Consider the following 24,141-nt stretch of genomic DNA (forward strand, 5'->3'; position numbering starts at 1 on the left):
AAATCCATGCACATGATGTTTATCAGTTTATTAACAGAAAAAAATATACCTAGCAAAATGTCTCTCGTGCACACAAGGCCACACAACACAAAGTGAGAAGCAAGCAGAACTCATATAAGGGAAGCGGCAGCTGTACCCAAAGTGTAGCATTCTAAAGGGGCATTCAGCTCCATGCTTCACAGCAAATGAAAAGGTTAAAAACAAAGCAAGTTTGAAAGTGGGTTTCCCCAAAGTATTGCAAGGAGAGTGGGCAAGGGGAGATGCTAATATAAAGTTCTTTATTCAATATTGAGGTTTACCACCATACAGGCAAATGTGATGCTATCTTTGCAGGCAGGAGGTACTAGTGATGGCAGGGTGTAGCCAGCCCCACACAGGAGGAATGAGATTGCCTCCCAGTTGCTACAGCCACCTTCTACCAGGACAGTTAGAGACAAATTCACTGCAAAGTCTTCCAAGGTTCTGTCAAGCATCACCCGAACAGAAGCAACAGCCATCCAAAGGGAAGTCCATGGCTTATCAGTGGCTTTTCTTGGTTGAACCAAATCCAGAGAACCCCATCACAGCTGCCATTTCATCATCCTCCTCAAATGCCAAGTCTTCTTCCGCCCTCCTTTTCTTCTCTCTCTGTTTTTCCTTTTTGTAGGCCTTGGCCTTTTCCTCCTGCAACAAAGGGAAACAATTGCCAAATGAATCAAGCTTACTTGCACAAACTCTTAGAAAGGCAAAAGACCTCAGAAATCAGGCCACAGAGACAATATTTTTTCTGTTCTGAAGAACAAACAATGGATGGAAGAAAAATGGTTGACTCCTCTGGCTTTATCCCAGAGGAGGAGTGGAAAGGTAGCTGCCCAAAGACACACATACAAATAACATGTAAAGAATAGGAATGTAGTGTAGAATCCAGCAACTGTCCATCTCTGCCATTAAATGCCAAAGACTTCATCAAAAATTAACAGTGATGAAAAAGCAGCTTTGCTTTTAACGCAATAGCCACAGATTCCATACTGATGCCCTGATTCAACAACTGTGGTGCTGAATGATGGCAACAGACAATGTCAGTACCTGATGGCTGTTGGAACAGTTGAGTGACAGCTGCTCGGTGGAACATAAGCTGTGTTCCGAGTGGCTTTGGGGTTTTTTGGCATCAAAAGGTTTCCACAGCTCTAATCAAAATGTTTCATTCTGTGAGATTGCAAGGCCTGGAATGGTGCCAAACTTGTGTTGGGGATGCAGAAGTGTGACTTCAGCTACTGACTCCTTGGCAGTTGCAGAGCCTGTTGAAGCTTAAAGGACTCTCATGTTTGCACAACTATCCCAATGTGCAGTGGCACCATAAGACTCTTTCATAGCAGCCATCCACAGATACCAAGAGATCAAAATTGTGGGCTGATTTGTGAAAAGGGGGGGAGATGCTATTAGCTGGTTCTTATTTTTTTAATTTGCTTCTGCTTTCTTTTTTCATTTTTCATTTTTTCAGTCCCAGATTCAACATGGATTACAGAAGTTAAAACAGATGTGTGTGATGTGTGCCTTCAAGTCATTTCCAATCGTGGGGTTTTCTTGGCAAGATCCGTTCAGATGTTTACCATTGCCTTCCCCTGAGGCTGAGAGAGTGTGATTTGCCCAAGGTGACCTAGTGGGTTTCATGACTGAGCAGGAATCAAACTCTGCTCTCCAGAGTTGCATTCCAACAGTCAAACCACTGTGCCATGCTGCAGGTTTTTTTTAAAAAAATTCACATCATACATAAGTTAAAAATATAAACCATTAATAAGATTAAAAGCAGTTAAAAGCATAAATACATTAAAAAGAAAACAACAAATATAGACAGTACAATGTATTATGAAATGTCCTTTCCACTAGGGAATCAGCCTGCAGAAACTGAATGTCTTTACCTGTTTACAGAAGGTTAGCAAAGAGGGGGTCAGTCTAACCTCTCTAGGAAGGGAGTTCTAGTGTCTGGGAGCAGCCATCAAAAAGGCTCTTTCCCATGTACCTACTAGAAGTACCTGTAAGGATGGTGGGACAGAGAGAAAGGTCTGCCCTGAAGCTCTCAAAACACAGCCAGGCTCATATCGGAGAACATGATCCATTACATAATGTGGACCTGAGCCACAAAGGTCACAGCCAGCACTCTGGACTGTGCCCAGAAACAAACTGATAGCCAGTGAAGATGTTTCAACTATATGTTCCCTGCAGCCAGTTTGGCAGTAGTATTTTTGAACCCTCTGCAGTTTCTGAACAGTTTCCAAAGTCAGTCCCATATAAAGTTACAGTAAACCAAATGGGATATGGACAGGTTGCCTACCTGTAACTGTATTTCTTCGAGTGGTCATCTGCGAATACATACAAATGGGTTGTACTGCGCCTGCGCAGTGCCTTCGGAAACTTCTGGAATCACTAGGCAAAGTACACTTTGCAACATGTTGAAACTTTTTGGCGGTAACCCCGCCCATCCCCTATAAAACCTCCGTTCCCGCTCTTTTCCCCAGTTCCGCACTTTTTCCGCCGCAAAGGCGACCAGAATGAGCCAATATGAGCAGGACACTGAGGGGAGGATGGGCGGGATTTGTATGTATTCGCAGATGACCACTCGAAGAAATACAGTTACAGGTAGGCAACCTGTCCTTCTTCTTCGTGGTCTCTGCGAATCATACAAATGGGTTGAGACTGGCAAGCTAAAGTCAGTGGAGGCGGGAGTGTCATGATAACTGAGAAACATCATTATCAATAATAAATAAAGATAACTGAACAACAATATATGAGGAATTGTTTCTTTTATAACTTGGAATAAAATCCCACCTCAGAAAACCAGTCCAAACGAGGACCTCTAATACATTCATCAAAGAGTCCTTGGAGAGCAAAAAGGTTTAGAGTGTCAGGTAACACAGTGTCTTATTTAGTGTAGTCCTGATAGCAAAACAGCTCTCCCAAAAGCTGCATCCCTTTTGGCTCTTGTATCCAACCTATAGTGTCTAATAAAACTTAAAGGTTGGGACCACACCGCAGCCTTGCAAATGTCCTCTAGAGGGATGCCAGACAGAAAGGCAGAAGAAGCTGCTATCGCCCTTGTGGCATGGGAACGAACTCTATCCGGGCAGGGTTTACCCAAGAGTTCATAGGATAGAGCAACAGTCTTAGAAACCCACTTAGAGAGTCTCTGAGCCGACACCGGCAGTCCTTTCTTTGGTGTGGAATAGCACTGGAACAGTCTCTCAGAGCGGCTTGAGTGCTTAGTTCTGTCCAGGTAGAAGGCTAGGGCCCTACGAACATCCAGGGTATGGAGGACCCGTTCGGCATCGGTGGTCGGGTTCGGAGCCAGGGTAGGCAGAACGATGTCCTGGCACATATGGAAGGCAGAAACAACTTTAGGTAAAAAAGTAATATCTGTCCTGAGGACCACCTTGTCCAAGTGGAACCTAAGGAAAGGCTGGTCTCGGCGCAAGGCACAAAGTTCGCCCGCACGGCGGGCAGACGTGATAGCCACCAAAAACACAGTTTTCCAGGTCAACAGTCTAATGTCTGTGGTGGCTAAGGGTTCGAAGGGTTTCGATTGTAAAGCCCCCAACACCGTCTCGAGGCTCCAAGCCGGAGTCGGTAGGGATGTTTGAGGGTATAAGTTATTGCATCCCTTCAAAAACTGTTTGACAAGGGGGTCCTTGAAGAAAGAAGGCTTGCCGTTGAAATGAAAAGACGAGCAGATCGCAGACAGGTAGCATTTGACCGATGTAAGGCAAAGGCCCGCATCGATAAGGGACATCAGGAATTCTAGGACCACCGGTGTAGTTACCTGAGATACGTCAAGGTGTTTGTCAGAGAGGAACCGAAGAAATCTGTTCCACTTTAGTCTGTAGGATTTCTGGGTGGCCGGTTTTCGGGCAGCCCGGATGACATTCCGTACCGAGGTCGGTAGTCGAGCTAGGGACGGATCCTCCATGCCACCAGGGGTAGGGTCTCGATATCCGGGTGTCGAACCCGTCCTCCCTGAACCGTGAGGAGATCCGGCCTGGGCTCGAGTCGGAGAAAATTGGCTCGAGAGAGGTGGAGAAGGCAAGGGAACCACGGCTGTCCCGGCCACCAAGGCGTGACAAGGATCGCGTCGGCTGCATCCAAAGTCATTTTGGAGACCGTCCTGGTAATTAGCGGGAAGGGGGGAAAGGCGTATAGCGCTATCCCCGACCACTGGAACCCGAATGCATCTCCGAGGGAGTTGTCGTCCGGCATCCGGGAGCAGAACTGGGGACAATGGGAGTTGTACACGGTTGCAAACAGGTCTATTTGTGGGGTACCCCACCGAGCAAAGAGATCGTGTACAGTGTCCGGGTGGAGTCTCCACTCGTGACAAGACGAGGGGGACCTGCTGAGCAGGTCTGCATGGGAGTTCTGGGTGCCCGGCAAGTGTACCGCTTGAAGCAAAACGTCCCGGGCAATGCACCAGTCCCATAGTCGGAGCGTGATGTCGAGGAGGGTGCGTGACCTTGTGCCTCCCTGCTTGTTCAGGTAGTACATCACCGTGGTGTTGTCTGTCCTGAGTTGGATGACCTTTCCCGACAAGGAGGACTCGAAGGCTCTTAGGGCTTTTTCCACCGCCAACAGTTCTAACGCGTTGATGTGGAGCGCCCTCTCGTCCGGAGACCAGATGCCCTTGGCCCACAAGTCTAGGGTGTGCGCTCCCCATCCTTCTTCTGATGCGTCTGTGGTCAGCACCAGCTGTGGTTGGGGGAGCGAAAAGGGCATACCGACGCAGACGTTCCGGTAGTCGAGCCACCAACGGAGGGAGCGTGCGACTGACCTTGGGACGGTGAGTCTGCGGGATGGAGGGTCTCTCTCGAGGTCGAACGCCGACAGGAACCAAGACTGCAGCGGGCGGGATCGAAGTCTCGCCCAGGGAGTGACGAAAGTCGTCGATGCCATGTGACCCAAGGCCACCTGGATGTCCCTTGCTGGAACACGCCTTTGGGCGGTACACCGGCTGACAGCTCGAACTAGGGCCTGGAAGCGATCTGGAGGTAGGTAGGCCGTGCAACTGTTTGAGTCGAGGATGGAGCCGATGAATCTTATTCGTTTGGTGGGGAGCAGTTGGGATTTTTCGAGGTTGACCACCAGTCCGAGGTCCCGTAAGAGTTTGAGAGCCTCTGAGGTGTGTGTCAGCAGTTCCCGACGTGAAGGGGCTACGAAGAGCCAGTCGTCGAGGTAGGGGAAGACCCTCATGCCGCGGCGGTGGAGGTAAGATATCACCGGTGCCATGCATTTGGTGAAGATGCGAGGAGCTGTAGATAGGCCGAAGGGCAGGACGTTGTATCTGTATGCGTCCGTTCCGACGGCGAATGTCAGGAATCTGCGGTGGGACTCCCGGATGCTGACATGGAAATAAGCGTCCTTCAAGTCGACCGTTGCAAACCACAGGTCCTGCTGCAACAGAGGCAAAATAGAAGCAAGAGTTACCATCCGGAACCGCCGATAAGAAAGGTAAGCATTTAATTGTCTAAGGTCCAAAATAGGCCTGATTCCTCCATCAGGCTTCGGGACTGTAAAATAGCGAGAAAAGAAGCATCTGGGGATGTCGACGGGATCGACAGGGGAGATGGCGCCTTTGGCGAGAAGGGTGCGTACTTCGTCGAGAAGGGTGTCTGAGGGGGGTGTGGACAGGATAGCTCCTGTTGGTGGGAGCTCTTCAAATTCAAGGGCATAACCCCTACAGACGATGGTGAGGGCCCAAGAATTGGTAGTAATTGTGGCCCAGGTGTCAAAGAAGGGCCTCAGTCTGTCCAGGAAGGAAGGGATGGAAGGAACGACGGAGCACGCTGCGTCCCCTCAGTTTCTCTTCTTAGTCTGGTCCGAATCTTGCCTCCTATAATTCTTTTTGTACTTGGGCCCCGATCGGCGGCCCGAGGAGGAAGAGGACTGGGACGGAAAGCGCTGCCTGGATTGGTCCTGGCGCTGGAAAGGCCGGTCTTGTTGGTAAGGTCCTTTGGCCCTGACCATACCACTGGCGGACTGCAGTGAAGCGCTTTCGGGAGGATGATTGAGGGGAAGAGGACATACCGTGTTTCCTTGCGGCGGTCCTCATCCTGTATTTAAAATTGAGTTTTTCATCCGTCTCGCGATGGAAGAGGCCGTCCTCGTCAAAGGGCATGTCTTCGATGGTCGAGCGAGCGTTCTGGTTTAAGTCAGAAGACCTTAGCCAGGCATGTCTGCGGAGGGCAATGGCAGCCGCCATTGATTTAGCTGAGCAGTCCGTGCTGTGTCTGGCAGAGGTGATGAGCCAACCTCCAATCGAGTGGGCTTCATCCCTGACCTCCGAAAGGATGACTTGCGAGTCGTCGGGCAGATCTGGAATCAAGGGGGAGACTTTCTCCATGAGCCACTGTATATAAGCGCCCATACAGGCGTTATAATTTGCCACTCTCATGCCCAGCGCCGAAGAGAAGTAGGCCTTCTTGGCCAAGGCATCGATCTTCTTAGCTTCCTTATCGGAGGGCATCAAGGAGGCCTTTGGAGTGGAAGAACGTTGAGAGCCCTCAACGATGGCCGAGTTTTGTTTGGGGTGGTTGAACAGCCAGGATGGATTGGCTGGTGCGATCCTGTAGAGGGACTCCACCTTCCTGTTATTGGATGCTGTTGAAGCCGGTGCTTCCCATGAACGCCTGGCCAATTTTTCCAATGAAGGCAAGAGAGGTATCGCAGGTGGAGTAGGAACCTTGCCATGGACCCGTCTCTCAATAGGGTCCGATGCTTCCTCTTCAGCCTGAGAAGTTTTGATGTCAAGGGCATTGGTCATCTTAATGACATGCTCCGTAAAGGTACGGACATCGTCAGAGGGAGAAACAGCACCGGGCTGGGCAAAGTCTTGATTTACCGACTGGTAGTCGTCGTCCCTGGATGAGAGTGAGTCTCCTCTTGGGCGGTAAGGAGCCTGGGAAGGTGTGCCGTCATCTGATTCAAGATTGACGACCTCCGGCTCGACGATGGTTCGTCCCCGACGGGGTGAAAACGCTGACGCCCTGGAAGGTCTAGAGGAGGCTCTCGGTCTGTGTCTCTGGTCTCGATGCTTGAGAAAGGAGTCGACATCCTCCTGAGGAACCAGCCTGTAGTATCTGCCCGTCTCAGAGTCGAAATAGAATTCGGGCTCTGGCTCCCTAGATGGCGAGGGGGAGGTCACTCGGCGCGTACGAGTGGGCATTGGGGTGGGAGATCGGCGCTCCTCCCAAGAGCCAGCCGGCGAAGAGGGCTCCAACAGGAGTTGGGTGGCATCCTCTGAGGTGTGACGAAAGGTAGGCAGGGGTCTAGACCCTGACGCCAGATCGAGGGGGCGGTCATGGCGGCTAGTACCGGTATCAGGCGTCTTGGGGGCCGAGCTTCCCTTGGCCCCTAGGCGTGGATCTGACGGACGGGTGTCGACATCCGATGGTCTGCGGTCGACATCCGAGCGTCTGTGAAGAATGTCTGAGCCGACTCGGGGAGATCCCTCCCGGTCGCGGTCCAAAGAACGGCGCCTCTTGGACAATTGTTGACCAGCATCCAAAGAGGAAGAACGGGGCCTCTTAGATGAGGAAGAGGCTCCCCTCTGTGTCGGGGATTTGTCTCTCACCGAAGATGATGTTTTTGTAGTTGACGGTTTTGGAGTGGAACCCGACTTCGATGTGGAGGAAGTGGGTGTCCTCGGGGCAGAGGATTTCGAGGCGGAACCCTTCTGGGCGCTCGAATCTCTGTCGGCAATCCGACTCTCCTTAGAGGCCTTTTTGTGTTTGTCTTTCTTGTCCTTTCTCGGAGGCCGAGAAGTCTCCCCAGACTGGTCCTGGGGTTCAGTTGGGGCTTCAACGGCGCGAGTTGTCGGAGACTGAGTTGGGACCTCCGCGAGAGTGGGTAGGGGGGTCGCTGAAGAAGACGAGGCTCCTACAGAAGACATTGCCCCCGCGGTAAAGACCTTAGTATAGATCGCGGCCTTTAGCCTGGTCTCCCGGTTTTTCCTCGCTTGGGGGGTGAGGGACTTGCACAAGGCACAAGAGGCCGGGACGTGGGTCTCCCCTAAGCAGAAAAGGCAGGCTGAATGGGGATCCTGGCTGGGAATCTTACCCCCACACACGGAGCACTTTTTGAAAGGCACCGATGGCATGATCCGAAGGGCAGTCAGACGGTCCGGTTTGGCAACGAGCGAGGCAGGAGAAGCCGAAGGGGAGACAAGTCGCGAAGTCAAAACAGTCCAGGGTCCAAGCCAAATTTAATCAGTTTTAGGGGCGATCCAGAAGCAAAGTCGTGAAACGGTCCGAGTCAATTTTCCAGTGATTCCAAAAAACAGACAGAGCGAAGTTCCTACTGGCAGCTAACGCGGCGGAAAAAAGGAACTGGGGAAAAGAGCGGGAACGGAGGTTTTATAGGGGATGGGCGGGGTTACCGCCAAAAAGTTTCAACATGTTGCAAAGTGTACTTTGCCTAGTGATTCCAGAAGTTTCCGAAGGCACTGCGCAGGCGCAGTACAACCCATTTGTATGATTCGCAGAGACCACGAAGAAGAAAACTAAGGCATGTGTCACTGTAGTCAGAGCTGACATTTCTAGGAATTTGTGCAGCTGGCTGGGATTCAGGGCAACTTACAATTTAAAAACATAATACATCTAAAACATACAAAAAAGTGAAAATTAAAATGAAATTAAACTATTATCAATATTCAAATGATTAAAATTACACTTAAAATATACAATACTATCAAAAAATAAAAAGCAGTTAAAAAAGTTCAGTTTAATAGAACACATGATCCCTTAAGTGCAAAGTATGAACCTGTGTCTTCAGGGGACTCTTAATTCCATCCAGCACAGGCTGAATTCCTGTTATGTGTTCTGCCTTTTAACTTGACTGACTAGGGGCACCTCCATCTTGCCAAAATTAAATTTCAATTTGTGCACCTTCATCCAGTCCATTACTGATGACTAGCACTTCCTTGGATTGAGGTGAAAAGGAATAACAGAGCTGGGTCTCATCTGTGTATTAGAATCATAGAATCATAGAGTTGGAAGAGACCCCAAGGGCCATCCAGTCCAACCCCATTCTGCCATGCAGGAACTCTCTATCAAAACATACCCGACAGATGGCCATCCAGCCTCTGTTTAAAGACCTCCAAGGAGAGAGACTCCACCACTCTCTGAGAGAGTTTGTTCCACTGTCGAACAGCCCTTGCTGTCAGGAAGTTCCTCCTAATGTTGAGGTGGAAACTCTTTTCCTGGAGCTTGCATCCATTGTTCCAGGTCCTGTTCTCTGGAGCAGCAGAAAACAAGCTTTTTCCCTCCTCAATATGACATCCCTTCAAGTGTTTAAACAGGGCTCTCATATCACCTCTTAACCTTCTCTTCTCCAGGCTAAACATCCCCAGCTCCCTGAGTGGTTCCTCATAGGGCATGGTTTCCAAACCTGTCACCATTTTAGTCACCCTCCTTTGGACACACTCCAGTTTCTCAACATCCTTTTTTGAATTGTGGTGCCCAGAACTGGAAAATTTTCCAAGCATTTAAATGGTTTTTCCCCTGTGAACTCCAGATAAACCCTACTTGTAGTTTTGTGTATATGTTAAGCAGCATGGGACATACATCAAACTTTGAGGGACCCTACAGACTAACAAGAAAGAAGTCAATCTGGAATCTCCCGGCATATTCTTCTGGGTTTATCCCCATCTCCTAAGAGCCATTGTTAAAAAACACCTCCATGTCCCATCCCAACAAGGCAACCAGGATACCATGACTACTGGTATTGAAAGATGCTGAAAGATTCAGCAGAAGTAACAGGGAGATACACTCCCTGCCCACTTGCCAGTGCCAATCGTCTACCAAGGTGACCAAAATTGTATGTCCCAGAGCCAAGCTTGAAACCAGATTGAAATTGATCTAGATAATCTATGTCATCAAAAGTCCCTTGAGTTGAGTGGCTACCACACCCCAGAACTTTGTTCAAACAAAGAAACTAGCTAGTAGTTGTCTAATATGGTGGGATACAGAGAGGGTTTTTTTTTCAACAAAGGTCTTGTAACTGCCTTCTTCAGGCAAGATGACCCCCTCAGCCAATTCTTCTCTGGTTTTTAAATAAGACAGGAAGAACAAAGTCTAATTCTTTCTCTGTATGACACTGTAGTTTCATTTTACTAAACTGGTGAACATATGATTGTCCTCACATATAACCAACAGTCAGCAAATGCAAGAAAAGAGCTGGTTAAAAAATCACCAAAGTTTGCTACCAAAACCAGATACAGTATAGACAAGTAACTCTGGGACTGCCTCAGAGCAGGGAAGGGAATATTTGTGTGACAGATTCCATAGATCACTTTTACTCCTACAAAAGGAGGTCTCTTATATTTAACCTATGTTACTGTTTTGTGGAGGATCTTCCTGTGCTCTTTGTTGGAACCTATAGGGAGGGATGTACAATCTGCAGTAAATTTTAACCATCTGAGGTGGGGAAAGATGGGTTCTACAACTCAAAGTATATAAATATGTATGCATGAGTTAATGAGTTAACTAAATAAATGATTTACCCTGTATTAGATGACACAGAGGCTTCTCCTGTAACTACTTGAAATCCACTTCAGACCTCCCTTCAACTGCAGCTTTAAGTGAAAATCGACATTAAGAAACAGAAGCTGCCTCCACTGACAAGGTGAGACAGACTGAGCCCCACCCCCAGTCTGTCCATCTATTGAAGCAAAAAGAAGTCTTTGCCATTTTTATCACACTCTGGTTTCAAAAAGTCAAGTAGTTACCAAAAAGCACAGCTTTGCTATGCATGTGATAAAATGCTTTCAAATTTCTTATATACAACCTCATGAGGCTGCTGCAGATGGAATGAACTACAATGGGAAAAAATCTTTAATGCCACCTGCAGGCCACGGCTGCACGGAAGAGACTAACACAGGATTTTCCCCCAGGCAATCTACCTCTCTATCTAAGCAATCAAAAGCAGCAAGGCAAGGTGCCATTTCAGGAAGGTGAATTAAACTCATACTGGCATAAAGACATGGCATCACAAACCACCATGACAGAGATGTTGGAAGAGGAGAAAAAGAAATGGCAAGGCACCCATTTTTAAACAGGTAGAATGCCTTGGCAATCTAATCATGATGGAAAGCCAAGAAAATAGGTATTATTTATTTTCAGTCACGCCTAATTCCATCAGTTCAGGGCAGCACTTTACCTCTTCTCTAAGCTCTTTCATCCTCTCCTCAAAGTCATAATCCTTCTGTTTTTCCTCCATTTTCTTCTTGTTCACTTCAAAGCGTTTCTTCACTTGATCCAATGTGGAGCGCTCTACTCTCATGGACATACCCAGGTTCCTCTGATCTAAAAAAAGGTAGGACCAGTGTTGTCAGTTTCCTGAGTCAAAGCCCAGCCATGTTTTTCAATGGACAAGTAACATTTATTCCACAGGTTAATTTGAGAATGACTTAATTTTGAAGGGACAGGCAATCATGATTATCAAGCTCTTAATTAATAGTCTGCCCAAAGCTGGGGGTCTTGATTGACACAGCAGGAAAGAAGTGAAATAACTATCTTCTGCTTCCCTTCCCTTCCTGATTACCTTCATCCTCACCCTAGCCAGTGTCCAATGATGCATAGCAAACTAAGATTGTGTCCCATGTGGCTGGTGCTCATAACACTTAACAACTAAGCCTCCAGACTTGAGATGAAATCCTTTTCAAGACTGCAGGGAGGATTGCCATAAAAAGATGCCTTTAACAACACTCAGCATGACCATGAAGGTTAAATTCATATGCTGCAAGCCTGAAGTGGGTTGAGGCCAAATTTGCTTGCTAGCTTTGTACTTCACAGAAACTGGAAGCAAATGACTAAGTATCTGATTCTCTCATCTATACCTGTTAAGAGTTTAGGGAAACCATTATGTACCATATGTAACCCAAGCAATCAATGACATACAGTGCAGTCAGGATGGGCCTAGAATATCCTGTTTTGTTAGATGAAGGAAAAGGAAGCACCAAAATCTTACATGAATAGATAAGCCCTTTCTCCAGGGGAAGGGATTCTCTGACCACCAGGCTTAATCTAGCTCCAGTTAGTTTCCCCGCTAACTGGCCCATGGAGGTTTGTGAGGTAGCCTCCCCACAAAGTCACCACCATCAGTCTAATGCAGGAGAGTCCTCCTGGTTGCTTCTAGCCTTCCCAACTGGCAAAGCAGGAGATGTGCAAGACAATCCCACTGTTATCTCCAACTACAGACTGGAGATCAAAGAAGTCCTCCCTACACACCAATAGGAAAGGTCAGTGGTGTGTGTGTGTGTGTGTGTGTGTATGTGTAAGTAATCAGTTACTGAGATTTAACAGCAGGAATAAGTTCACCTGCCCATGTCATCCCGAAAGAACTCCCTGCAGCCAGCACTGGATGGGATGGCTTCCTCTGTATTGTGCCTTCATTTTTTGGGAAGGATAGGAGGGGGGGGGGAATGAGAATAGGGTCTATCTTTGCCACCTAGTCCCCAGACATAATCTGACCCATGGGTCATCTATTCCCTCCCCTAATCTGTAACCATAGGGATATCTGGCTAACATACGCAGGAAGCATAGATCCAAGTTCTGTATTTGTTTCTTCCTTATTTACCAAGTATTCGGACTGTCTAATTCTATTGTACAAAATTGCTCTGCATGTATTATGCGTGGTCACTAACTGACAGAAGGATACAGTAATTGGCAGAGTCTTGATTAACTCAGAATTAGGGGGGAAATCATACTATAAGATTTATTTGGGGGGAAACTAAATACAGTCAAACATAAGAAAATCAGAGAAATAGAAAACTGTGTTAATTCTCTAGCAATCTCATTTTAAAAGATATAAAATTCCAGTGAAATAGTATCAAAACAGAAGCCACCGTGCAGCTAGCTTGATAGCAAGGGGTACTTCAGTTTAAGCTATCTCTGGGCTCCCCTTGCCTACTTCCTTAGTTTTCCTATTTCTTCTCACAGGAAAGTTAAAGGTGGATGGAGGAAATAGTCCAGATGGAGGAGGTTCTGAAGTCTTCTCTGTGCTTGACTATCAGATAACATGATCAAAAAGACTTGATGTTACAAGATGTTTCATCTACTATATTTGCATCCAAAATACTGAATGGCAAATATATGAGCAAGTATTATACCTCTATAAGAGTTCTGCTGTTGGTGCTGAGGAACCTCCAACATTCTCTAGTTCCCTTTGGGAAATGGTCTGGTTTCAAGGCACCATGGGGGGGGGTTTGCTTCTACATGCCAAGCTGCTGGTGTGCAAAGGTCCACAGTGGCATATTTGGGGGAGTACAGAAACACATGAATCCAAGTTTTGTTTTGTTTTTTTAGAAAGTGGACTTCTCCAGAGAATGAACGTTACATAAGGGAAGCCTCTGAGTAGTACAGTTTAAGGAGTCACCATTCTCTGGTTGTTCGTGTACAGCTATCAAGAGATGAATCAGTCTCCAAGTGAGATTAAGAGGAGAGGATAGATGAATCAGGGAACTCAGCCACATTCCTTTCTCTGGCCCACTGAGTTATCACTGTCAGGATTTTAGAACTCTTCAAAGACAAGGGTTCATAGATGACAAGGACATTTAACAAAAGCTAACATTGCCTACAAACTTCTGTTGGTTATGCAATACCCCAAAGGAACAGACTTTCATTTTCAGTACAACTGATAAGTGTAGTCTAGAGACAAAGTCAACAAAGAACGCACCTTTCTCATTAAATAAAGATGAAAAGCAAATTATTTGCAACACATTTCAATACCTGCTGCTTCTTTTCTTTCTGCCACTTTCCTAGTCTAAGGAAAGAGGTGAAAGAGATTAAGTTCATATGCTTAACTCCTCATTTTGGTGAAGGAGAATGGGTCTTCCTGGGTTCAGAGGAAGCAGCTACAATGGCAGAAAGGGTGGTGAAAGGGGACAGACAACTACTTGTTCAATGAATAGCTGCAAGGCTGCTTTATACATTAAAATCTGAACCATAAACTATGGATGAATCTCTACAGGTAGTCCCTGGGGAAAGGAGCAGAACATATGCTTTGCATGGAACAGGTCTTTTTCATAAAGGATTGCTTTTGTGTGTCTTCAAGTAATTTCTGATTTATGATAACCCCAAGGTGAACCTATCACTGGGTTTTTTTAGCTGAATTTGTTCAAAGAGGGTTTGTCCTCGACTTCCTCTTAGGCTGAGAGAGTGTGGCTTGATTCAAAATGCATTCAGCTCTTGTTTTCAGCGCAGACACTAAAGATAGATCTAATGTGCTCCCAATGACTTACTCTGATAATCTACTCCCAATTACTTTGCTGATATCTACTCTAACCAGATCAAAAATGCATCAGTCTTCATAACATGAGGCAAGGAAGACATGAATGAAAGCTGTTCAGCTGTGGTTCTGAAAGAGACTTATATCAATTTTCATGGAAACTCTTCTTAGTTGCTCTCATTACTCCTTAAGGTGAATGCATAGTATCAGCCTGGAGTATCCTAAAGTTTTAGGTTTTTGTGATAAACAAAGGTGATAGATACTCAGTGATAAGTCATGCCTTTGACATGGCATTCCTCAATCTTTTTTTCCTTCTAAATTCAGCTTCTGAATCAAATCATTAAGTCAGAAGAAGCTGCACCATGAGTATTACAGGAAATGTTAAAGACATGTTACTTTATGACCTGAAACCTACTAGTAGTCTGAACTACCACAGACCAGTGAATCATTGGGATCTCTAAGTACTGACTGATCATTCAACAAGAAAGTTTTAGAAAGGACTGACAAGACTCAGACCAGTACTGTATCTTCATGCCAGCTCTCCCGAAGCTTCACTTCTACATTACAAAGGATGGAGTGGAACCTTTGTGGGAAGTTGTCAAATAATCAAGAGCGCCTGCTTATCTTCTGTGATATAACACCAATGAATTAACAGACTGAAGGGGACCAAAATTGTTAATTAACATTTGGCAAATAGTCGAAGATCAAAGGCTGCTGAAAGAGTAATAAAGTAATTTCAGAGCCATTTCATCCATTAGCATGGTGAGATGGCAGGGGCAGTGAATTGCACCACTCACTAGCCTCCAAGGAAGGCATCCACCACTATCACTGTCTCACTTCTCTTCTTTCTTCTGTGCCATCAAATCTTTTTCCTTCCAGCCTGCCTTTCTTCCTCTTCCTTCACCTCAAGCCCAGCTATAACATTTCCAACCCCCCTCCTTCTTTTTTCTCCCTTCCACCTGGCTCATCTCCCTTTGTGCTGCCATGCATCCATCCCTCACACCTTGCTGACACACCTCCCACTTTCTCACTTACTTCTTCCCCCTGCTTGCTTCCTTCTTTCCCTTTCTCACATCTTGCACCCATTGTTGTCCCTATCCTCTCCTCCTTCCTTCTATACTCCCATAAAGCAGTACAAATTTAGTGTTACTTCAACATAAGACAGGTAAGCAGAAGAGGAGGACACAAAGTGGAGGGGGGAAAGTGGCAATCATGGGTTGCTGGGACAACTTTTCCTCTTCCTCCTCAGTGGATGGGACAGTATGAGCTGTTCCTGGGGAATGCCCTCTGTTGACCAAGACCACCAATTACACTTCAGTTTCTCATCATCATCAATGCTACCAGTTTATTTGTATAGCACCTCTCATCTGGGCCTCCTCTGTCAGCCCTTTACTCATGTTTTACTTAAGGAGACTTCTAGTTGTTTTGTGACAAAAAATGTTATCCTTACGTTTTTTGCCATTGATGTGATCCAGGAAGTTGATGGAATCTTTCACTACACAGTCACAGACATTACAATAATACCTAAGACAAAGAAAAAAGAGTTTATCAGTTCCCAAATCTGTTATGAGACTCATTTTACAGGAAGCGTCTTCTACACATCTATTTGAAGTGAGCATCAAATAAGGGTAACCTAATTGAGATTGACATTCAGAAATAGGTCCAAGCAGCAGCTACAAAGTCTCTTTCCTGACAGTGCTTATTGTTGGTACTCACAGTAATAACACCCCCAGAGCCACTTTTCTCACATGCACAAACCATTCCCTCACTAAACTCTCTGCTAAACATGCACTTGCACCCAATGTTAATTATTGTTGTACCCGATTAATACAAGTTGAATGCTTGATGTATTGAGCTCAAAGGGCTGAGGTTTGTCATCTGTTTATCAAGACTTCAGGTCTTAAAGACATGAGCACATTGAGGAGGGAAAGGGAACAGGCAATTCCAGTGCTCAGAGACAATCTTGCAAAATAAAAACTGTTTGCAAGAGCCTGCACAGTCACCCAGAACTTACCCTAGGCAGTTTTTATCTGTCAGATACCACTTAAATGGTTTTTTTCCCGTTGGATTCCTAAACTATTAGAATCAGAAAATAAATCAGTTTAGAGCAGAGGCTGGGAAACATGAGGCCTTCCAGATGTTGTTGGGTGCAATTCCCAACAGCTCTAGCCAGCATGACTAATGATGAGACATACTGGGCACTGCAATCCAAGAGCATCTGGCAAACCATATGATCCCCATCCTTGGTTTGAAGAACAGAATGAGGGTAGAATTGGAACCATTCATCACAAGCAGGGGCTGTCACCTTTTAAACTGTGGAAAACATCATTCCCAGCAGCCAGGACCAGCACTCTCCCCGTGCAAATGGTTTTAAAGAGTCTTCCCCCACCACAAACACACACTGCTGATGTTGAGTGGAGTATATCAACAGCAGAGGTTGCTTGCTGAAGAGGAAATAGTTTTGTTTGGCAGAGGCAGAAAGAGGAATGAACTGGAGAATGGAGCTTTAAGCACCATTACTTTCAGTATCTTCAGTTCCTCTTCCTCTCTTGTTCTTTACATGTGCCAGCATAAAGCTTGTACAGAGATTCAATATAGTTCACTGAGGGCTATACACTCTTGAAATCAAAATTCCAGTAACCAGGCAGGCCCCAAAGGTGGATCCATTAGGGATTTGATGGGTCCAGCATTGGAACGCATTGCAAAAGTGGTCTGTTCAATTAATGTGTACAGCCACCATTCCCAAGTCCAGCTGTGTGGGGACATAAGCCAGCTGTCTTCCCTTTTTCTGGCTACTAGATCAGAAACAAAAATAACTTCTCATACACAGTCAGGATAATTGTTTTCCTGAGTAGTTGCAATAATAGTTTTCTTCCTCTATCTCATCCATTGACTGAACAGGAAGGCATTATGCCAGAAAATGTAGAGAATCACATTTCCTTGGGTTGATAAAATACAGCAGCATTAACTAAGACCTTGAAAAATATTCCCTTTGTTAAGAAAGTAGCTGCTACAGACAAACTACATGTACATTTGACTTCATACAGGATCTCAAATCCACCTAAACCTGCTTTTTAAAACTCACACTAGTTGTTAGATGGCTTTCCAAATCCTCAAGGAAGTGTGAAATGGAAAAGTATAAACCCTGTCAAAAACCAAATTATCACACATAAAATGAATTCGCCAACTAAACAGAAGGCTAAAGAGAAGATGTATTTTATATGTCCTCTGAAATGTATTCCTGAAAGCAAGAATCCAGGGAAAAATCCATTCCAGTCTCAGGGTAACTGATGGACAGGGTCATGTTGACTGCTGCAACTGTTCTTACCTGTATGGAGTTGGCACAAAGCAGGAGTAAAAATTTATAAATGATGTGTGTTCACTGCATATATGCACAATGCAGTGGGAGGAAATAATATAAAGACACGGACTCTGTGAAATACATGGGCCCCAGATCATGTAGGACTTTATATCTGGGCCCCAACATCTTGAATAAAACTCAGAGCTGCTTTAACTGTGGATTCATGCTATAACAGTGGTTGGAGTAGATGGCCCTTGGGTTCCCTTCCAACTCCAGGATTGAAAAGGCATATTTACCGCCAACAGAATTAGAACAAAACCAGCTAGGCATATTTGCAAATCTTCATATCCACAAGGATGGATATAGCAGCAATTCACAATAGCTAAAGCTTCCAAGTTATCTTTAAGAGGAGCCTCACATTAAGAACATTGCAATATTCATCTCTGAAGGTTAAGAATGTATAAATTAGCCTGGCAAAGCCTTCTGCTTTAGGAGCTTGTATACCAACAAATGCAATTGCTAGAAGGCATTAGTGACAAATGTTGCCATCTGCCTGTCACAAAGGGCCGGATCAAAATTTCTCTGGGATCTGTACCTGAACAACCCCATCAATCAGAGGAAAATCTATGCCCTTCTTGACCTGGAAAGACTATTCTCACTATTGTCTGGATTGAACTTTAATCAGATAGCCTTTATACACCTGATCATAACATCTAGGCATAGATTCAGGACAGAGAAAGAATAATCTAGATGTTTAACTGCTCTGCCCTCACTGCTAAACTGACATAGGAATTAGCACATCAAAAACTGGAAAGGACTCACCCTCCCATCTCAGACTGAGGAGTTGTTTTGGTAATAACAATGGTTTTCCCCAGTTTGGATTCCAGGTCCACCTTGTAATCTCGGTGCCGAAGAAGCTCGCGCTTGACAGGCTGTACTGGTTTGCCTGAAACGTAGCAACAAAAAGGCTTTAGAATTTAGAAATTCAAAACTGTCTTTTTAACTGCAAAACTTTATTTTTCCTTTCAGAAGAACTTCAGAACTTATTTTAATTCCTCTGTTTCTGTAAGCAAATTTTATGGTTTTGTTTGGTGGAATAAAAGCATCAAGGAAAAGAATGAGTTTTTTATAAAGGAAAAGAATATTAAGTTGGTTGTATGGTCTACATTTGTGTTCCCAGCATATTCTCATCTACATTCTCCAGTGATTCTTAATTAAACAAAGCAGTGCCATCCTATAGACAACATGTTACCAACCATCTTTCTTTTCTCTCTCCTCTGTGAGACGTTTCTCTGCAAGTTTTTCATATTCATCTTTGTCCCACTTCCGACGGAAGTCCAAGTTTTTAGCCTACAGAACAAAGAAAAATGCAAGATTTCAACAGTCAGTTCAGAAATAAAACTATTGTTATGAAAAGACTGGGAGTTAATGAATTTAGAAGGTGCTTGTGAAGGAAGCAAACCTGTTTCCAAGTGTTCTCACATGAGAAAGACCACTGGCAGGCAATGTTCATGCAGAATAATTAAACTTCAGCTATAGAAAAATCATCAAAGTAATTCAGGTTGTAGTCCTAAACCCCTTACTAGATAGTAAGCCCCAGATTATACAGTAGGACATCCGGTTAAACACATGTTAGTGCTGTAAGTGTCATGAAAAGTTTAAAATACTATTGCAGGTTGAATATCCCTCATCCAAAATTACAAAACCCAAAATACTCCAAAATCACGCACATGGGTGGCTGAGATAGTGACACCTTTGCTTTCGATGGGTCAGTGTACACAAACTTTGTTTAATGCACAAATGTATTTAAAAATATTGTGTTAAAATACCTTCAGACTATCTGTATAATATTACATGGAACATAGATTAATTTCATGTTTAGACTTGGGTCCCATCTACAAGATATCACAGTGTGTGTGTGTAAATATTCCAAAATCAGGAAAAAAATAACCTAAAACATATTAGCACAGTTCAGAGAAAACAGATATAGAGATTTTTTTTCCTCCTTCCTCTCTGAGAACTGACATATTCACTAACTGCAGCAAAACAAGGGCATTAGGCTTCTGAAAAGCACAGTCATTTCAGTGAAGCCAAGTAACAGACAGGCACATACAATAAGGGTATAAAAGGTATAAATACGTGAAATGAAATGAGTGTGTTCTCACCAAATAAAAAATGCTCAATTGAATTGATGGACAATGGGCTTATAGCAGACAAAAAGAAACATGACTTTGCACAACACTGAATTAACTCATGAAACCGACAGCCACAAAATGTAGTGACAGCCATTGGCTTAGATGGATTTTAACAGGACTGGGACAAAATTCATGGAGGCAAAATCAGTCAATGATTATTAGCAGGGATAACTACATGGAATACAGGCCCTGAAACTGTACAGTATGCCAGTGGGCATCCACAGCTGGAACGCAACAACAACCGGGAAATTTTGGTGTGTTCATATTCTGCTTTTGGGCTTCCCAAAAGCATCTGTCTGACCATTTTTAGAAACAGGAAGCAGAACTAGGCAGACCTTTGGTCTCTTCTCTTGTTGGTGTTAAGACCTAGAACAAGAAATATTTACTTTTTTTAAAAAGGGATTGGCAATTTGCTATGACTTCTGCAAAAAGATGTAGGTAAAAGCAGTCTCTGACAAACCGATACTATTTTCCCAAATCTTTTAGGTAGCACATTCAATGCAAAAGATGAGTAGCATCCAGTCCCCTATGTTATATATTAGCAAAGCCAAGCACAGATTTGCCTCTTAATACAAAAATGGGAGTGAGGCAAAAATAAAGATCAACACAAGTGTCTCCTTTGTCTCACTCTACGTGTGTCTAAGTGAGTGCATAAAGCAAGGGCTCCCAGAACTTGATCTGTCAAAAAGCATAACATCAACATTTAAAACTGCATTTTAGGACCCAGAAGTACTCCCAAATGGTTGGATAAATTCCAGGAGATAAGGAGCAGCGTTTCAGGGATGAGGGGTGAGTATAAGCATCAACCACCTCTTCAGAACTACTCTTGGGCCCATTCAACATTAATGCACACACATACACAAAAGCAATGTTACGTCAAGAGCATGGGTTATATTACTTTGCTTTTTAAGCCTCACAAGAACTATATCAATGTTGTTTGGTAGAGAAATAATTAGGTCACTTGGCATGCTTACCTAGCACATGGAGCCAGTTGATCCACAATGGGCATTCTACGGGCAAACCTGGCAATATGCTATGCAGACGGTCTCCTGTGGTCTTTAATATAATCCCCAGTCCTCACTTGAGTGTCTCTATGTGCCAGCCTTCCATCCATCTTGATTCTGCCCTTCATGCTTCAAACAGCAAAGAGCAAGGGCACAGAATGGTCTCTTCTCAGGCAGAAGTACCCTGGCCTCCATCTCTCTGGAGGACCATCAAGATAAGTCTCAATTTCTAATGAAGTCAGCGCTTAGTGGCTGGGGATAATAAGGGGACTTTAGCTGTAGCTTTTAACTTCTTTTTAAAAAGAGAACAGTTCTAACACTTCTTCTGTTTTTAAATCTAATTTCAAAAATACCCATATTATGTCTGTTTTAAATTATTGTTGCCTGCCCAGAGGATTCAAGAGAGAGAAGAGTTTCAGATTTAAATTATGTGAAGTTTTACATTTTTAAATTGTTACTAAGCCTGAGCCTAAGGGATAGTTAGAATGAGAAATCTAAAATAAAATTAGTCAAGCATTTCTACATAAGCATTTTAATTTTAGCGCAGCTCCTTGCTACTTTTTTTCCCACTGCTTCCCAGAAACAGGTCCTGAATTTTAGTGGGAGCCTGGAGATCTCAGCAAAACAACATTTTCTCTGCTTATTCCAATATTGTGCCCCATTCCTGCAAGAAATAGACTTCAATGCATGGATTTAGCAGGTGCTGCCTCAATAGTATAGTACATATAGAACAGTGCTGTGGGCAAGACTATCAAAGACAGGAGGGAGAGAATGAACTCAGACCCCGCACCATCACCTCTGTGGCACTCAGTATAGCTGTTGTATGCAAAGATCTCTGGAGCAGGGCTTTCTAATGGATCTTAAGACAAAATTTTCATAACTTCATTTCTAAGAGTAAAGCATATATACATGAAGTACTCTAAGTAACTGAGCATCAACTCAGAACCCCTTTAAAAAGGCTATTATAATCAGCAAGCATTTCACCAACTTTACATTTAGACATTAATATAGCCCTAATTCTTTCATTTGGCACAAGTAAGGAGATAAGCAGTGGAACAGATATGATCAATTTAGAGTAAATAGCTGAAATGATCATAATTTATGTTGATTTAATAAGTTATTTTTATCCTGCCCTTCAGGGACAAGCATTTAACAAGGTAGTTTACTAAATAAGAAGCTAGGATTAAGAACTCTACAACAAAAACATTCCTTAAACAGCATCAGATTAAAACACAGAAAATAAACAATACAAACTAAGAAAAGTCTGCCATCAAAAGTTTTTTATGGTCTATTTATAACCAGAAAAGAGAGGACCAACATTCATGAGGAAAGAAGTTCCAAAGATATTTGACCATCATTGAAAAGGTCATGTCCTCCGTGCTTCTGAGCTCTCTAACTGATGAGCCACAAAGCATGCCATCCAATGCCAAGTAGGGCCTGGGCCAATCCATACGGGTGCAAGTGGTCCTTCACATAACTTGAAAACCCTTCATAAACATCTCTAGTACATGCTGCATTGATAAAGAAGGCAGACGATTGACAGGGTGGGAAAATCAATAAACAGCATGCCTAGGCAGTCATACAAATGATTAGAACGCAGCAAGATCGTATGGCTGACACAAAGAGAAACCCTCACAGGCACCCAGCACTCCCCTTCATTGGCTAGTATGATATTCTCTGCAAAGTGTCTCTGTGGCCTCCTCCTATTTTTCCCTATAAAGTGGAAACATCTAGGGGCTGAATATGAGAACTCTTACACCACAAACTGTGATTTGCCACAGAGCCACGGCTCCCTCTGCAGCCTATGTGATCTGAGTGTTTGTTGTGGGGTAGGAAATACAGAGATGACAAATCCTCTGTGACTGGTCCTCCTTGTTTGCTGCTATGGCACAGGTTGAGATCTTACATGCGGACAGAGCTATATACTGTATACACACATAGAGAGAGAGAAAGAGAGAGTGTGTATGTGTGTTCAGCATCCTCCTTCTGCCTGGTAGCTGTCAAGCCCTGGGAAGTGCCTCTGCTGCTGTAGCTTACCAATGGGGAAGGAAAGGTGGAATGGAGGAGGTACCTGAGACCACAGAGAAACAGCTGGTCTCAGTTCAGTGTTGCAGGCAGGGGGTGAAAGTGCACTCATGGTGTGCACTCACCTTTTCCTTCCCCGAGAAGTTCAGAGCAGCTAGGTCCTCAGGGTCTAAACTTCCATATGCAAGTCACTGACCGGTTGTTGGCTTGAGTGAATAGGAAACTGCTCTGCGGTGTCCAAAGTGTAGGTGTGCTGGGCCTCTTTTTGTGTGATATGATGGTTGCTGTTGAGAGTGTTGACACTGCACTTCTCATTGCCCTATCCCATGCTCTATAAAATTTCCTGCTACAGGCTGTTGCTATGAAAGTGCCACTGTGATGTCCATTGTTGTCTGTCCTCCTCTTCCCTTTCTGATAAAAGCTTCATTCACTCCCTCACTAGTCCTCACAGCTTTATTTCAGGGATGTCTCCTTCTCCAGGAAGCTACTTGAGTACTTTGCTATACTGCTCACCCTTCTTTACTTTTGCATTGAGAATTCAAAATGATTAGAAGTTTGCATCTGCAAGGTGTTAAGGGGTAGGAAACCTTGTGCAGGGATTCACAGAGGCTCAGTTATTGGACTCCCTGCCAAGCTGATGGACTCAAGGATGTTGTTCTGCATGCTGGAACTGCTGTGGGGTTCTGCATTTTTGGTGTTGAGTGTACCAAATTTTAGTGAAGTTCTGTTCAAACCACACAGGTGTAAGGCAGCTGCTGACCCAAAGGACAATGGCAGTACCAACCAGGTCAGACACTTTCCTATCATAGGTAAAATGGCAAGTTGTTTTGCCAAAGCTATCGTCTCATTTTACTTTGCAATTATCTGAGAAGTTAACGTGGGGTGGGTATGTGGCCCCAAGATTGTTTTTGCAGCCCCAGGCTTCCCTGGAATGATTTTTCCCCCCTAGCTCAAAATATGAACTTCAGTTGTGGAAGTCTCCTGAAGCAGCAATTCACATTTCAAACAGGTCACATTGGCCTGTTACAGACTGCCAAAATAAAGCTGCTTCGGGTCTCTTTGGAGGTATGCTATTTAAATGATGCATGGGCCCTAAGAGTCCGGAGGTCACGCTAAAGCCACATTCCATTCCTAAGCACTGGAGTACAGCTTTGGTGCAGCTTCCGGATTCTTAGGATGCATGCATCATTTAAACAGCATACAGCCAAAGAAACCCGAAGCAGTTTTATTTTGGCAGTCTGTAACAGGCCATTTTAAAGTTGTTGGTTTTTTTCCAAATCCAGAAGTGAACTTCCAGCCATTTTGAGTTATTGATTGTTCCTTCATTTTAAAATGTTTCTCATTTCCTTCATTTTCAGCAGACTGTGAA

General features: G+C 44.5%; 3 protein-coding genes across 3 annotated transcripts in view; 1 reads left to right on the forward strand and 2 right to left on the reverse strand.

The window, feature by feature from the left end:
- Positions 1 to 24,141, forward strand: part of LOC121927768 (histidine--tRNA ligase, cytoplasmic-like) — a 250,341-nt gene that overhangs the window by 188,172 nt on the left and 38,028 nt on the right.
- ZMAT2 (zinc finger matrin-type 2) lies at positions 14 to 22,884 on the reverse strand. The gene is made up of 6 exons (XM_042462231.1): positions 22,819 to 22,884; positions 18,805 to 18,898; positions 18,371 to 18,494; positions 15,698 to 15,771; positions 11,179 to 11,324; positions 14 to 663 (listed from the first exon to the last, which is right to left on the reverse strand). Exons 1-6 carry the CDS (start codon positions 22,882 to 22,884, stop codon positions 520 to 522), a joined length of 648 nt encoding a protein of 215 aa, XP_042318165.1. The 3' UTR covers positions 14 to 519.
- LOC121927762 lies at positions 2,294 to 8,403 on the reverse strand. The gene is made up of 2 exons (XM_042461630.1): positions 6,049 to 8,403; positions 2,294 to 5,415 (listed from the first exon to the last, which is right to left on the reverse strand). The coding sequence occupies exons 1-2, from the start codon at positions 8,117 to 8,119 to the stop codon at positions 2,903 to 2,905; spliced, it is 4,584 nt and encodes a 1,527-aa protein (XP_042317564.1). The 5' UTR covers positions 8,120 to 8,403; the 3' UTR covers positions 2,294 to 2,902.

This window comes from Sceloporus undulatus, chromosome 4 (assembly GCF_019175285.1).
Source record: "Sceloporus undulatus isolate JIND9_A2432 ecotype Alabama chromosome 4, SceUnd_v1.1, whole genome shotgun sequence".
NCBI classification, from domain to species: Eukaryota; Metazoa; Chordata; class Lepidosauria; order Squamata; family Phrynosomatidae; genus Sceloporus; species Sceloporus undulatus.